Below are 16,935 nucleotides of genomic sequence, written 5' to 3'. Positions count from 1 at the left end.
CTGAAAGGCTGATTCTAAATTTTATAGGGAAATGCAAAGGACACAATGTCAAAACAATTTGAAAAAGAACAAGGTTGGAAGACTTAACTCTGATTTCAAGAATTAGAGCTACAGGAATCAGACATTGTGGATTATCCAGCATAAGGATAAACATGTAGGTCAAAAGGAGTAAATAGAAGGCCTTTAGATGTGGCCATATATATGATGAATTGATTTTCTACAGATGTGCCAAAATAATTAAATGAGGAAAGAACAGTCTTTTCAACAAATGATGCTGGAACTAATGATTTATTCACTTGAAGCAAATTATAGACCTAAATGTAAAACCTACAACTATAAACTTGCAGATGAACTCATAAGAATACATTTTACAATCTGATGTCACAGCTAAAAAATCTGAGTTTAGGAAAGCTGAATCTTTTATAATGGGCTGCAAGCACACCTTCCTGACCTTTGCCCTGGAGGGAAACATTAATACTGATGAGGAAGCAAACCTGCCTTCTATTCCAGAAGGAGACTATTTCTGCCTTCCAAGTAGTTCGCTGTACAAACATCCTTGAAAAGATACGTCCAGAACAAAATGGCAGTTAATACCTTGCTCTTAAGAGACTCAGTTTCCCAACACTGCCTATCATCCGCTAGGCCTTGTCAGACCACCACGTCTTAAGGGCCATAGGGAAGACATAAGCTGCATGAGCAAGTAGCCCAGATCCCCAGAGTATCCACCACTGTCGTACCAGTGCCCCTTCCTCAGCTAACACATTTGGTTTTATAAGTGATCTTGTATGATCAGATGGAGGAGGAAGAAAAAGACCAAGCTTCGTTTACAGATGGGATGGCTCAGTATGTGGGGAAAGCCAAAAATGGGTAGCATTGAAGCCTTACTTATGGGTGGTTTTGAAAAACAGTGGCAAGGGAAAACCACCTCCATGGGCAGATCTTCGTGGTGCACCATGTAATTTACTTTGTGTGGAAAGATAAGAGACCCAAAGTTAGAATATATACATATATATGGAATCATGGGAAGTGATGAAAGGCCTGGCCAGCTGCTGAGAGACATGAATGGAAAAAGATTTTAAGATTGGAGACAAGAAGGTCTGGGATAGAGGTAGGTACATGGACATATGAGAGTGGGAAAGAAGTGTGAAAATCTTTGAGTCACATATTAGCACCCACCATGAAAGAGGCATTAAACAATCAAGTGGACTAAACAACCAATCCAATTCATGTCAGGTAGTCCCTGCACTGGCCACTCCAGGGCCGGTGCAATGGGTAGGTACATGAACAAAGGAGCCACAATGGCAGAAATGGAGACTATCCATGGGCTTAACAGCATGAACCCTCCACTTACCAAGGCTGGTCTAGCTATTGCTACCACTGAATGTCCAATTTACCAACAACAAAGATAAATGCTTAGTGCCCAATTCCTCAAGGAGACCAATGGGCCACATGCTGGCAAGTTATGTATTTTGGGCCCTTTCCATTCTGGAAGGGCAAGTTCATTCTCATAGGAACAGACATGTATTTTATGTACATGATTTGCCCTTTATGTCTACAGGGCCTTAACCAGCACCATTATCTTAAGGGCAGTGGAGTATTTGATTCATTGGCAAGGGATTCCACATAACATCACCTCAGACCAAAGGACCCACTTTACAGTAAATAAGTGCTGGAGGGAGCCCATGACAATGGAACTCACTGGTCATATCACATACATCACCCACAAGCTGCCATCCAGATAAAGCATCAGAATAGCTTGCCGATGTGAACTGGATAATTAGGAAGAGGTACAGCTGCCATTACACAATGGAATATGTAATAGTGTAGAACCCAGGTGATTTACTTGGGCACTACTTTGTACTTCTTTGCCCAATTGTGACTGCAAAGAGAAAAACCATAGTCTGAGAAGTACATGATTACCAGGTACTCAGGCAGTTCAGAATAATCCAGTCATTCTTCCAGACTAATCAAGCCTCAAGACTTGGTAGCTGAGTGAAGAGAATCTACCATGGATAGCGGAGAAAGAAGATAATAAGTATCAGTTGTGGCCCTCAGAAAAACTACAGAGGCTAACTTCCCTTCCAAGTTTTTTCTCAGGAAGAGAGTAAGGTGGGTGTGTGGAAAAAGGCCCAGCAAAGCCCGATCATCGTGGGTAATTCTCATTCCAAACTCCCCACTACGTTGGTCTAGGAGTTGTTGGGCCTGCATCATAGTTCCACTTCTCTTTCTGCCCAATCCAGATTCCTTCCTTCACATGTATTAATCCTTACTACATATCTTGCATCTTAAACTCCATCTCAGACTCTGCTGATACAATGCGCAAGTACCCCATACACTCAACCTGTAGGAACTTTATCAATATGACAGACTCCTAAATATTTTTTGAGATTTCTCTCTGACCTTCTGGCATGTATTATTTTACTAAGGCATCTAGGAAATTTCTACTTTATGCTCACCAGGTCTCAATAGTATGTCATCAGAGTAATGGACAAGCAAGATATTGTGTGGAATACCATTACAAATAAGTTAGAAATTTTATCTTATTATGTCACAGAGGAGAACTGACGAAGTCCTGGAGTAAAACACTGATGGTGTAATGCTGTCTCTACTAGGTAAAGGCAAACTGTATCTGATTATCCTTATTCATTAGAATTGAGAAAAAAAAATTTGCACCCACCAAACAGGCATTTTAATGGCAATAATAATTACCATGTGGATCAGAGTCCCAGCAGGAGACAGATGGCATGCTGAAACCAGTAATTAAAAGAGAGTTCAGTAAAGGAAATATTTATGAAGGTGTGGGAAAGGTTTAAGGAAACCACAAGGTTTCAGTGCTCCAAGACTAGCAGCAGAGGTGAGCCATCACCAACCCTAAGCCTGAAGTGGCAAGAAGGGAGTTCCATTTCCTAGAAAGGGTATCTGTATGGGAAGGGCCATAGGACAGGAGCTATGGTAAAGTGAGTCCACAGCATGAAAGACAGTAGAATGACTATCTTGACTTTACTTTCCTCTCATCCTCTCATCTTATGCTACTATTTCCCGTTGGCCAAATCCAACCAGAATTTGGATCAGAGGGCTAGGGAACCCACTGAGTGTCCTTTTATATGGACAGTACCACCTATAGAGCAGAGCAAGACAGGCCCATGCTTGGGAGTTACCCACATATCACAAATCCATAAAAAAGTTAAAGAACGCATGGGCAAATCAGTATTCGATGGTCAGTCAGGATTTGGTGGTTAATCAGGATTTTGTGGTCAACAAAACTGTTAACATCCATTCTCATAGCTAATACTGCTCAGGCTCCAGGGAAATTCTTCATATCTCACATTCTATATCTTTGAAATATTATAAAATGTGACTGCATCTAAATGCTATAAAGGTTTGTAGGCTGTGCTGCTATAAAACTGGAGGAGAATATAACAGTGGAAAGAGTATTTGAGCTTGAGCAAGTCGATAAAAATAGATAAATTACTTTAGCCAATCTTCGTTCTCAGTAGAAACACAATAGATTTTTGCATAATGAAACATTATTTCTTCTCTTAGGGTTCCATTAGTGGACTGGAAGTACTCAACAATTATTGTGGTGACCACGGTGGTTGCAATTGGCAGCTTAGGAACACTTTTCCATATTAAATTACTGTTCCTTTTAAAATAATATATATGTAGGTCTAGATATGATGTGAGTAAAGTGTGGTACCACTTCTTTATATTACCCTACAGATCTAGTTATCGCTTTAAGAGATGGTGAGAATCACAATATAAGTGATACAATTGTTATGATAAATTTAAACTGTTTTATAATATTTGCTGCATAACAATGTTACCATATGCAACAACTCCATTACAGTTGAACACAATAGATAAAAGTCATTGTTCATTTCTGAAGCTAAAGATTACTTTAAAAATTTTATTGATAATTCCAGTTGCTACTGCCTCAACAGAGCAAAATTTCTTCAATTTGAAAGAATTAAAAAAACTATTCTATACATAAATTATGTTTCAATAAGCCTGAGATTGTTTTAAAAAAATCTATCCAAGAACCACAATGACCGAAGACAGGATAATTTGGCATTTCTGCAGACAGAAGACAAATGATGTCAAAAATCTTGACTTTAAAAAGAGATTCTTCTGAAGTAAAGGGAAGAAAAATAAATTTTATGAAATAAATATATAATGTGTGAATTATGCATCTATATTTTATATTTGATCCAAACACCACTAGATTATTATAGAACACCCAGACATGTGCAATAAAGTTCAGTTAGATTTTGTTATTACATATATTTTAAATCTACTTGGAAAAGTGTTGGTCGGGGCACAGCGATGATAACTCCTAATGTTTTCTCCAAGCCAGGGTTCCTCCTTCCCCAACAACTCGATCCCGGAGTCGTGGGCGTGTCTGGAGTCTCGGGCGTGCCAGGAGTCGCGTCCGCCGGAATCCCGCCCCGGGGCGCGGCTCCCATCTCCCAGAGCTCCTCCGCGCTCCCTTGCTCCCCTGGCCAGCCCTGGCGGCCCAGGCCACGCCCCCAGCGGCCCATTTGTTCGCTCGTCCCGCGGGCGCCCCCGCACACCCCTCCGTTGCGCGGGTCCCAGCCCGCTGAGGCGCTGCTGCCGAGCGTGGCACCAAGACGTGGCTCCCTGGCGGAGGAGCCATGTTGGACTTCGCGATCTTCGCCGTTACCTTCTTGCTGGCGTTGGTGGGAGCCGTGCTCTACCTCTATCCGGTAACCGCCGGCTCGGCCTCGGTCTCCCCCGCATCCACGTCGCCCTGCCCGCGGCGGGCCGCAGGGGGCGGGCCCGGAGGGGGTGCGGGGAGAGCTCCTGCTGCGGTTCCGGCTCAGTCCAGCTCCGGGGCATGTGACGCTTCGCGGGCGCGCGAGGGGCTGGCGCTGAGGACTGAGCGGCGCGGGCCACACGGCCGCTTTCCGACGCCGAGTGAGGCGGGCAGGTGGTTCAGCGCGGATACGGCCGCCGGGGGCTGAGGGCTGGTCCGCGGGTCCGGCTTCCCTGCGCCTGCCCTCGCCACGCCACTGTTAAGGGCGGGTCTGAAGCGCTTTGGTGGCTTTCGGGCAATAACTCTGCCCACTCCAGTTCCATTTTCTAGTGTGCCTGGGAGGAAACTCCAGGCTGCTCCACGCCTTTCCCCTTTCCCAAGGATTCTCCCCCAGTGTTTCTTTTGTCGTCTACTCTTCCATCTGTCTTTCGACTTTCATTCCTGAAATCCAAAGTCCTTAAGGTCCAGACCGGGTCTTGCTCCTTGCAGGGCCTCACGGGCTAAATAAAGCGGTCATGGAAGGAGCTCTGTGCAGGGGGAGGTTAGCTGTGAGCTTCACCTAGCCTAGTGCTTTATCTCTGAAATCTCCTTCCGGCCTTCTTTCTCTTCTTGCCTTCTTCAACCTCAGAAGGTGGTTCTGAAAACAAAGGAACTAATGGATGAGGGGTTCATCTGCAAAGCAAGGTGGTGGTTTTGTAGAAGAAGTTGTAAAGCAGCAGCACAGTGCCAAACACATCGCTGGCAATGACAGAACACCTTAAATATTCTCGCTGGTAAATGGGTTGGATTGGAGTATTGCAATTGCACAATCTGGAACTTTCAGTGAATCTTATTTTCTGAGAAATAGCCATCTGGAAGGTTAGGAGAGTGCGGGAGTAGGGAAATGAGATTACCAGGCAACTCACTTGAGGGTCATGAAATTAAAATAAGACTAGTCATTATGGGTGTGTTTTTCCCCAGCAGTTTTTTTTTTAATTTGCGGTACGCGGGCCTCTCACCATTGTGGCCGCTCCCGTTGCGGAGCACAGGCTCCGGAAGCACGGGCCCAGCCGCTCTGCGGCACGTGGGTTCCTCCCGGACCGGGGCACGAACCCATGTCCCCTGCATCGGCAGGCGGACTCTCAACCATTGCGCCACCAGGGAAGCCCTTCCAGCAGTTTTTCTTCATCTGTGTGGAATCAGGGGCAGTTGACAGAATGTTGGGTTTAATTAGAATTGGTGTTTTACTAGGTGGTTTTGACAAAAGGATATAGGGCAAGGGAGTGGTTATAATGGACCATGGAATCTCAGCTGGAGAGAGTGGAAAATGAGTATATGAGTGGGTGGGTTAAAAGTTCTTTTGGGGTAAAAATGGTTTTTGGAGTCAAGATGTTAAAAATAGTGAAAAGGAAAAATAGGAGGTGCTTGGAGATTTGGATGCTTGATGTTAAAACTCTGGAGATGGTGAAGTTATTGGTAATGTCAAGACCTAGTGTACAACCATAGGAATGAGTGGCTGAGATCGGGTGGAGTTTTGAGTTGGGGACAGATGGGTCAGGAAAGAAGATAAACTTCTGTAGGAATAGGAGTCTGGGGGACGAGGGAAGACCTGGGGATGGTAGTCCTGGGCTTAGTGTGGTGTCTAATGTAGGTAAGGAAAAAGGTCATAGTAACATTCTGGATGGTCTTAAGGTAGATGATAGTGGTGAGGCTACGATTATCAGGAAGTTTGGCAGGGTCTTGCCAGGTGCATGCCAATTTGGGGATCTCATCAATTTAGCTATGTGGAAGATGTGGATATAGTAAAGGGCAGGAGAGCATTTTGCCTGGTGTTCTGGGGCTCACTCTTCATTTCTCCTCTTGAAGGGTGGAGGTTGGTGTAGGAGCTGTCTTATGCAAAGCGCACAGACTTCTGAGGAAAATACATTTTTTGAGGTCTTGCTTGTGTGAAAACCTTTCTATTCTAGCTTCACACTTGAATGATAGTTTGGCTTAGTGTAAAATTCTAAGTTGGGAATAATTTTCCCTTAGAATTATAGGGGCCACCACCCACCAGCCGGTTGTTCCTGAATCTGTAGTCTCAAGGTCTCTTTCCAGAAGGATGGTAATCACAAGAATGGTGTCTGAGGGATCTGTATACTGGCTTTTTGCTAATTGTTAAAATCTTGCGTCTTACCCTGCCTTTCTGGTTACTGAGTGCAAATCTGATTGCTTCTTGTGGAAATTCTCCTCTGCAGACCCCCAGAGGAGGCCTCACAACTACGTCAATTAATCACTACTCCAACAGCTTAACACTTCCAAAAAAATTGGTTGGATCGTTCGTCCACTGTTGTCTCCTCTCCCATTCTCTTTATCGGTATTTTCTCCTTTTTTATATCTTCACTTTCATTTTGTGGGATTTCAGGAAGAGATAATTGATGAGTGTTATCAATCTACCATGTTTAAAGAGAAGTCAGGAAACTTGTTTCAGTCAATAATTTCAACCTAGAAAATAAAAAGTTGGCTTTTTTTATATGACTGACTTTTTCTTTTTCTAATTGAGTTCCTTCCATCCTTTTCCCCACTTTTTATAATATCAAACTTGACAAGTTTCCATTATTGATGAGACTGTAGGATAAAATTTTACATTGTAGGTTTCATTGTCATCAGTTAAATGCAAGTTGCACATACTATTACCTAGATAGTATTTTTTTTGTTTTGGAAAGATTATCACTTCAGACTACTACTTTTTTTTGTTTGTTTTAAATTTATTTTTATTTATTTATTTTTGGCTGCGTTGGGTCTATGTTGCTGCGCATGGGCTTTCTCTAGTTGCGGCGAGTGGGGTCTACTCTTCATTGTGGTGCACAGGCTTCTCATTGCGGTGGCTTCTCTTTCTGCAGAGCACGGGCTCTAGGTGCGTGGGCTTCAGTAGTTGTGGCACACAGGCTCAGTAGTTGTGGCTCACGGGCTGTAGAGCGCAGGCTCAGTAGCTGTGGTGCACGGGCTTAGTTGCTCCACAGCATGTGGGATCTTCCCAGACCAGAGCTTGAACCCGTGTCCCCTTCATTGGCAAGCAGATTCTTAACCACTGCACCACCAGGGAAGCCCCTAGATAGTATTCTTATAGGATTTAGTACAAACTGTTAAACTCTTCAGTTAGTATAATTCAACCTAGTATCTCTCTTTTGGCATACATACCCCAAAGGAGGAAAAAAGTAAAGTTGTATAAAGATTTTCATGGCACTACCTATAACAATGAGAAAATGAAAGAAAGAAATAGCCTAGATGTTTTATAACACTATAGCAGGAAGATGATTACACAATTCTGGATACATAGTGGAACACTGTTTAGCCTTTAAATGTTCAAATAAATAAATATTCATTTATTTGTATAATGTTAAGTAGGGGGGAAAAGGGCAGAATGTCAGACAAATAAACTCTGATTAGTACTAGCTAAAATCATTGACAAAATTCAGAATTGATTCTGGAGTTGACTATTTTAGGTTATTTTTCCTATAAATATTTAGTTTATTTAAAAATAGTTTTACAAGATATCTTATTATAAAAGTAATACGCTTGTTGTAAAATAAAAAAAAGACACTAACTTCTAAACCCAGCGACCATAAACCCAGTACAAAATTGTAAAACATTAAAATTCCCCCAACTTTTTCATAGTTCATTCTTCAGAGCTTGTCACTTTAACAATTTGCTATGAATTATTTTGTTATTTACTTCTATACCAGACACCTTTCTGACTGTATGACCCTGATAATAATAACTGCATTAAAGCAAATGATGAATATCACATTGTATTTTGGTAAATTTTTTGACTAGAAAGAGGAGAACTATTTTAGGAATGAAACTATTATAATCATGACATTGATTTTTTTTTTTAAAAGCCAAGCCAGATGGGATCATATGTAGTCTCAGAACAAAGAAAAATGTACTTGATTATGTATTAATTGATGAAGAACGGATGTTAAATTCTTCAAACACCTTAGTTTAGTTGATAGAGAGGAGGAATATTAGGATAATGCTTTTCAATACAAAGAATCCAGTTTTTGTATTTTAATATAGAAATAATCTCTGAGATTCAACCAATTTGGAAAACCATCATTTAAGGTCCTGCAGATGTCTTGGGAAAATGCATCTGACTTATGGGATATGTGATAATTCATCATACTAAACTTTTTAAAATTTTTTCCCTAAGGCTTCCAGACAAGCTGCAGGAATTCCAGGGATTACTCCAACAGAAGAAAAGTGAGTTGTTGTTTTTTTAAATCAAGTAGAGTCAACTCTTAATTTTGGATCAAAACTAAACCGTATCTTTAGGTTACTCAGTTTATTTCATTCCTTTGTTTTCTCTAAACTTATCTCTGGGCATACTACCTAAACTTTGTTAAGAACAGAAAGGAAGCCTGTATAAATCAAAACCTTTAATTTCTTTCACTTCTGTTAGCCAGAGAGTGTTGAAAATAGAAAGAAAGGATTAAGATAGAAGGAAATAAGAAAAAGTTGCCATAGCTGATTTAAATTAGCCTGTGATTTAATATCCAATGATGGTGTCCATTGCTATCTCAGAATGAGTTGCTGCAAAAATTGGATAGTTTTCCAGTGTCTAAGTCAGATGTTCCTCGTGTAGCTTTTTTATTTGGTGTGAAGTGTTATGAATTCTCAAAATATCAGACAAATCCATATCCAAATGTAACTACCGAAAGAGAGAAGTTAAATATAATTCAGTTTTGGATTTTGCAGTAATTTGAATTTTGTGTATTTTTGCTCTCATCTGTTGACACAGTTAATTCAGAATCAACTAGTATTGTTTTTCTGATTCTTCCATGTTAAATTGATTATTTTGTCAAATGTTGCTCTTTTTTCAGAGATGGTAATCTTCCAGATATTGTGAACAGTGGAAGTTTGCACGAGTTCCTGGTTAATTTGCATGAGAGATATGGGCCTGTGGTCTCTTTCTGGTTTGGCAGGCGCCTTGTGGTTAGTTTGGGCAGTGTTGATGTGCTAAAGCAGCATATCAACCCCAATAAGACATGTAAGTTTAATTTTCTTTTTAATTAGAGTAGATGTCTATAAATGAAGATCCATACATTGTTCTTAGGAATAGCTAACATTTATTAAATACTTTGTATTATATGCCAGACATTGTGCTGAAGTCTTTATATTAATTACTTCATTTAAGACACAGTATTGTAAAATGATTATTTTCTTCCTTCAGTTTATAGATATGTACGAAAAAAATCCCAGTGTAAATGCCAACAGGAATTTTTTGGAACCTGAAAAACTAGTTCCAGGGTACGTCTGAAAGAGTAAAGGTACAAGAGCAGTTAAGAAACATCTAGAAAGAACATTAGTGCGGGAGATTCTTGTACCATCAGGTCGAACAGTGTATTATAAAACCTGATGAACTTAAAGAATCTTGTACTGTGATAGGACTAGACGGATTGATGGAATGGAGTAGGTAGCCCAGTAGACAAACCGAGTATATATGATAAAGGTAGCATTTTATGATAAAGGGGAAAGGTAATAAATGGTTTGGGAAAACTAGTTAGCTATTTGGAAAAAATAAATCTCAGTCCCTGTCTCACTCTTTATATCAAAATAAATTAGAAATGATTAAAATTTGGAGTCATAAAAGTAATAGAAGAAAAAATGGTTAAATCTTAAATTTTTTTGAGGGGGTTGTTGATAAGCCCTTTTGTACCCTGACACGAGATCTAAGAGCCATCAATCACAAGATGGGTAAATCTGTCTACATAAAAATGAAAAAATTTCAGTACAATAAAAGACACCATGAAAAAGAGAGATAGGAAAATGTTGGCCACATACTATATTTCTGTAAAATAAAAAGGTACCATGAAGAAGTTTAAAAGAGAGATGGGGGAACTATTTACCACCTATATATATATAAAGTAAATGAAAACTAATAAGAAAATAAAATGCAATTGTGGAAAAATGGGCAAAAACAAGGTAATTAAAAAAGAAGAAATAAAAATAGCCAATAAGCAAATTAAAAGATTTCAACCTCACTAATAATCAGTGGGATGCAAATAAATATGAGATTTTCACTTATCTGACTAGAAGAGATGAAAAATGTTGGCAAAACTCATTGTTGGTGAGGGAATGGAGAAACATGGAGTATAAATGTTTTACAAACTATCTGGAGAGAAGGTTGGCAGTGACCTTTGACTTATCTTAAGGAATTATCATAAGCTGATAATCACATAGATGAGAAAAGACGTTAGTATTATTCATAATAAAAACGTAAAACTTAAAAATTTTTAATGGCTGCATTAAAGGATACATTCAGGCATTAATATGATGATACAGGTTTATTTTATTTTGTTCTTCAGATACTCATATAGCAATTTCTATATGCCAGCACTATTGTAAGACCTTACACATGTTAACTGATTTAATCCTCAGAACACCTTATGAAGTACGTATTATGATTATCCCCACTTTACAGAAGAGAAAACTGATGTACAGAGAGGCTAAGTCATTTGCCCAAAGTCACACAACTAATTAGTGATGGAGCTGGGACTTGAAGCTAGGCTCTCTGGGCTGGGTCTGTTTTCTTTTTTTTCTTTTTTTCTTTTTTTGCGGTACGCGGGCCTCTCACTGTTGTGGCCTTTCCTGTTGCGGAGCACAGGCTCCGGACGCGCAGGCTCAGCGACCATGGCTCACGGGCCCAGCCGCTCCGCAGCATGTGGGATCTTCCCGGACCGGGGCACGAACGCGTGTCCCCTGCATCGGCAGGCGGACTCTCAACCACTGCGCCACCAGGGAAGCCCATGGGTCTGTTTTCTTAATCACAGAATTTCCGCAACGTGGAAGGATGGCTCCGTTAAGAAATGCAAAGATGGGTATAACCAGACATAGCCTCTGCTCCTGTGGAATTTATAGTCTAGTGCTGGGGAAGTGGGGGAGCATGTAAATGGTGTTCGAATGATCACACTAATGAACTGAGAGACGTGCTCTGAAAGAAGGGACTGTAGTTCTTTGCAAAATCTGAGAGATTTTTCTGTCTGTCTCTCTCTGGTGAGAAATGTTAACAGCTGTAAAAAAAAAAAATCTCAGATATTTAACAGTGACTATCTCTGTGTGGTGAGATTTAGATGAATTTATTTTCTATGTATCTATGTTGTTTTAATTATTTACAATGACAGTGTATTTTTGTGTATGTGGAAACAATACAGTCATTAAAGAAACACTTGTGGAATTCTCTGGCGATCCAGTGGTTAGCACTCTGTGCTTCCACTGCAAGGGGCCTGGGTTTGATCCCTGGTTGGGGAACTAAGATCCTGCGAGCCTCACAGCGCTGCCGCCAAAAAAAAACAGGAAACAAGAAACACTTAAAAATGAATGAAGGAGAAAAGAAAAGAAATTTTTGGATTCAGCTAAATAATTTTAACTGTAATACTTGACAGTTACATACACAAAATCAATTTTGCTTTAAAAATCAGTGGTGTTTTTTTTTTTTTTACAAAGTGAAAGATATTGCTGTCATGTGAGTAGAAAATTTATGTAAATATTAATGATTTACAGTGAAATTCCCAGTCAGAATATTGTTTTCCTGCCAATTTTTTTTTTTTTTTTTTTTTGGTGGTACGTGGGCCTCTCACTGTTGTGGCCTTTCTCGTTGCGGAGCACAGGCTCCGGACACGCAGGCTCAGTGGCCATGGCTCACCGGCCCAGCTGCTCTGCGGCACGTGGGATCTTCCCGGACCGGGGCACGAACCCGTGTCCCCTGCATCGGCAGGTGGACTGTCAACCACTGCGCCACCAGGGGAAGCCCTTTCTTGCCAATTTTTATTGCCTCTTGAACTGTTCACATTTAGGAAAGACAAGGGAGTTGTGAAAAAAGTTCATAGTCTCTTGGCTACAGTCCTGTACCTCCCTGATCTCTGTTCTTTTGCTGGAGATTTTTTTTTTTTTGAGTGATTACTTTGCCTTTGAAATGTTTAATTTGTCTGTTTCAGCGGACCCTTTTGAAACCATGCTAAAGTCATTATTAAGGTATCAGTCTGAGAGTGGGAATGTGAGTGAAAACCTCATGAGGAAAAAATTGTATGAAAATGGTGTGACTAATTCTCTGCGGAGTAATTTTGCTCTCCTGCTAAAGGTAAGGTAGTTTGTCCTGGAGTTCTATCATACAGATAATAGTATATGGATCTTCCTCGAGTTACGATGGGGTTATGTCCTGATAAACACATCGTGAGTTGAAAAATATCATAAGTTGAAAATGCATTTAAATACACCTAACCTCCTGGACATCATAGCTTAGCCTAGCCTGCTTTAAACATACTCAGACACTTACGTTAGCCTGCAGTTGGGCACAATCATCTCACACTAAGCCTATTTTATAATAGAGTGTTGACTAGCTCGTGTAATTTATTGAACACTGTACAGAAAGTGAGAAATAGATTGTTGTCTGGGTGCAGAATGGTTGTAAGCTTATGGGCTCTTTGCTGTCATGGTCTCACGGCTGGCTGTGGGCTACGGCTGCTGTCGCTGCCAGCGTCACAAAGTGTCGTACTTCATACACTAGCCCAGCAGAAGATCAAGATAAGTTCAGAGGACCGTTTCTACTGAACGCTTATGGCTTTTGCGCCATGGTAACGTTGAAAAATTGTATGTCGGGGACCGTCTGTATATTTTAACTATTAGTGTGTCTTTGTTTTTCCTACTCTTTTCTTACCTGTCTTTCGAAGCTGAATTTTACTCTTTTTTTGCCGGGGCGGGCCGCACTGCAAGGCTTGTGGGATCTTAGTTCCCTACCAGGGGTTGAATCCATGCTCCCTGCAGTGGAAGCGCAGAGCCTTAACCACAGGACCGCCAGGGAAGTCCCTCTAAGCTGATTTTTATTCTCCTGAAATTCTAAAACGAAACAAAAACAAAGCAAAAATCTTAACATCTGGACTCCCTATGTAAGTTGGAATGATGGGAGCAGAGAGAACCTGAAGACCTTTTATGTATCAGTAGATTTGTCCATTGTTTTCAGACCAGACTAAACCAGCATTTCCTAAAATATGGTCTGAACTCACCTGAAACACTCCCTCTTGTTTAAGGTGCAGATTACTGGGCCTTTACTTGGACAAACTGAATCACTGGGAGGGGCACCTGACATTTTTAAGAAGCTCAGCAAATCATTTACAAAGGTTGAGAACAATACTAATCCTTACCGTTTCCTTTTTGTTTCTGAAGACCCTTAGCCAAGCCCTGTGCACTGCCTCACAGTTCCCTGTGCTCCCACAGGGCTGTTGCAGACCTTCACCCTTATTCTAGTACTGCCAGTCCTACCAACCCCTTTGCTTGCTGTAGATGTCCTAGCCTCCTGCTTTGCTGAGACTATGGAGTCCTTTACGTGTGAACTCCCTCAGTAGCCTGTTCCCCCACCAGTAGACTCTGTCCATCACAAACCTTGGTTCTTTTTTCTTATTTTAAATCTTGAAGAATCCTTCCTTCTGTCCAAAGCTAATCTATCCATTTGTGCCATTTAAAAATAATGTAATTTATAAAAGTAATATATGGTTGCTAAAGAAAACGTGGAAAATCTGATAGTGTAAAGAAATCACTCATAATTTGACTATAGATTTTTTATATGGTTGAGATCATATTGTATGTACAATTTTATATACTTTTTCACTATAAAACATATCGTAAGCATTTCCCCATCATTAAAAAATTTGCAGGGACTTCCCTGGCCGTCCAGGTGAAGGCTCTGCACTTGCACTGCAGCCGTGGGGTGAGGGTGGGGTGAGCATGGCTTCAAGGTTCCATCCCTGGTCGGGGAACTAAGGTCCTGCATGCCCTGTGGCTCGGCCAAAAAGAAAAAGAGAAAAGAAAAGAGAAGAAAATTTCCAAAAATAACTAAAATTATGCTTTTTCTGCTAGTCACTTTATAAAATATGGAAACATTTAGAGAAGTCCTAAGGAAAAATAAACATTTTTACTGCTGTTCATTCCCCGGTGATAACCATGTTTAACATTTTAAAATACTTTGCATCATTCCAGTCATTTCTGTGTACAGTAGAATTTCAATCAGCTTTATACTGTAGAGATAGTTTTAGACTGCATTTTTATTTACCATTATATGATAAATATTTTTATAACAGTAAATATTCTTAGAAAATTACATTTGAAAAGAGTCTCTAATGTCACTTTTACCTTCTGAATATCTTTCAAATTGCTCTACTCCACCAGCACTGCTCCCATCCTGGTTTAAGCTTCCATCGTCTTATGTGGATTGCTTGTTTCTCTGCCTTCTCTCTGCCCTTTCACAATTTCTACCCTCTGTTAGGGATTCTTAGGCTTCTTTTAAGACATGTACCCCTTGCAGTTGTGGTGAAACCTACAGACTCCTTCGGAGAATAGCATTTGGAAATGTGTAACTACAAAGGAAACCAATATAGTTATCAAAATGTTATTTTTAAAAAACTTGTGATATTATAATATCAGTGCTTTATTGTTAACGTATTACATAACAAGATCTAGCAATGCTTCCTCAAACTTCCACAATTTTAAAGTAATGATGTTATGAGAGACAAAACCATTATTTTGAGAGTTTTACAATAACCAAAATATAATGTGAACGTATTTGAGATTTGTATTGCGACAAAGTTAAAAGGCCTATATTCAGAAAGAAGTGCTAAATTTTATTTAGAGGTTAGTGAAAAATAAAGATTTTTTTCCCCCCTCATCCAAGTTCATGGACTCCTGGATTCTGTGCACAGACCCTTTGGTATCTATGGACTGGATGTTCATAACCCCTGAGAACAGACACTTTCAAAATACAATTCTTATTTTATCAGTCCCTGATCAAAAACCTCCAGTGGCTTCCCTTTGCTCTTGGGACAAACTCCGAAGTCTTGAATGTAATCTTAAAGACCGTATGTGGTTTGGCCTGCCTACTTTTCCAGCCTCGTTTCCCACTTTCTCATTTGTGCTTACACTCTAGCCACCCTGGTTTTCTCTTAGTTCTATACCTTGTTCTCTGCTATCTCAAGGGCTCTGTATATGCTGTTCCTGTTGCCTGGATTGTCTCATCTAACCATCCACACACCTAGTTAATGCATGTTCATTCTTCAGCTCAGTTTAGATGTCACTTCCCCAGGGAAGCCATCTCTGATCATCCCACTGTCCCTAGGAAGGTCCCCCTTTTAGATGCTGTCATAACACCCTTTGCTTTTCCTTTGCAACACGTCCTAATTTGTAATTATATTATGTGTAATTCTTTGAATAATCTTTCCTAAGCTGTATGCTCCACGGAGGGAGACACTATTCTGTTTTGATTTCTACTGTATCCGTGGGTCTTGGTGTAGAGTAGGCCCTCAGTAAATATTTATTAAATCAGTGAATGAATACCGACCAACTTACAGGTCCTCAATCCATAGTCTCTTCTCTTATCTCTGTGGGTCTGTTCTTGCTATTTTCTCCTCAGCTAACTCCTGGCCAGCTCGTCTTCCAATATCCAGTTTAGTTACCTACCCTCTGCCATTCATTCTCTTTACTACCATGACAACCTGGCCATACTTACATAACAAAATTAAATTGACTTTCTTATCTCCCTTCTTATATTGTGTTTTCCTTCCCCTTTCCTGTAATCTGTGTACCTCGAAGAAAGTTTTTATTTTGTTGTATGTTTAATGTAGCTTCTTGGGAAGTAGTAGTATTGTATAGAGCAGAGACTTTAAGCTTGGGCAAAAGGCTTTGAATCTTATTTCTGTCATTTAGTATCTGCATGATTCTTTGTGTGTTACTTGGCCTTTGTGAGCTTTTATTGCCTCTTTTTTTTTTTTTGGCCACTCTGCAGGGATCCCTTAATTTCCCGACCCGGGGTCAAACCTGTGCCCCTTGCGTTAGAAGCACAGAGTCTTAACCACTGGACTGCCAGGGAGGTCCTATTGCCTCATCTTAAATTGAGGATAATAGCATCCACGTTACAAATTTGCTGTGAGGATTATATGAGGTCATGATGTAAAATACCTAACAACAGGTCTTAGAACACAGTAACTACTCAAAAAAATACCTTTCCTTCCTTTGTTTGAGAAGTAGATTTTCCTGCTGTTTGTTTGCTGCTCCCCCCACCTCCCAGCGTTCTTCTGTTAAATTTTCTTCTTTCTTACATTTTTCCTGCTCCTCTGAAACTACACCTCCTTATTAATGCTTCCAATTTAGTTAATGCG

General features: G+C 40.3%; 1 protein-coding gene across 2 annotated transcripts in view; it reads left to right on the top strand.

Moving 5' to 3' along the window:
- Positions 1-4,532: 4,532 nt before the first annotated feature.
- CYP20A1 (cytochrome P450 family 20 subfamily A member 1) overlaps positions 4,533-16,935 on the top strand; it is an 80,390-nt gene continuing 67,987 nt past the window's right edge. For both annotated transcript variants that reach the window (XM_060016262.2, XM_060016261.2), the window contains exons 1-4: positions 4,533-4,724; positions 8,946-8,995; positions 9,616-9,782; positions 12,730-12,872. In XM_060016262.2, the coding sequence (XP_059872245.1) occupies positions 4,653-4,724; positions 8,946-8,995; positions 9,616-9,782; positions 12,730-12,872 (432 nt within the window). In that variant the 5' untranslated portion in view covers positions 4,533-4,652. The remainder of the gene's footprint in view (positions 4,725-8,945; positions 8,996-9,615; positions 9,783-12,729; positions 12,873-16,935) is intronic.

Source organism: Delphinus delphis, chromosome 7, assembly GCF_949987515.2.
Source record: "Delphinus delphis chromosome 7, mDelDel1.2, whole genome shotgun sequence".
In the NCBI taxonomy this organism is placed as follows: Eukaryota; Metazoa; Chordata; class Mammalia; order Artiodactyla; family Delphinidae; genus Delphinus; species Delphinus delphis.
Note: the sequence above shows the minus strand (reverse complement) of the source record. Positions and strands in the feature narration are given on the sequence as shown.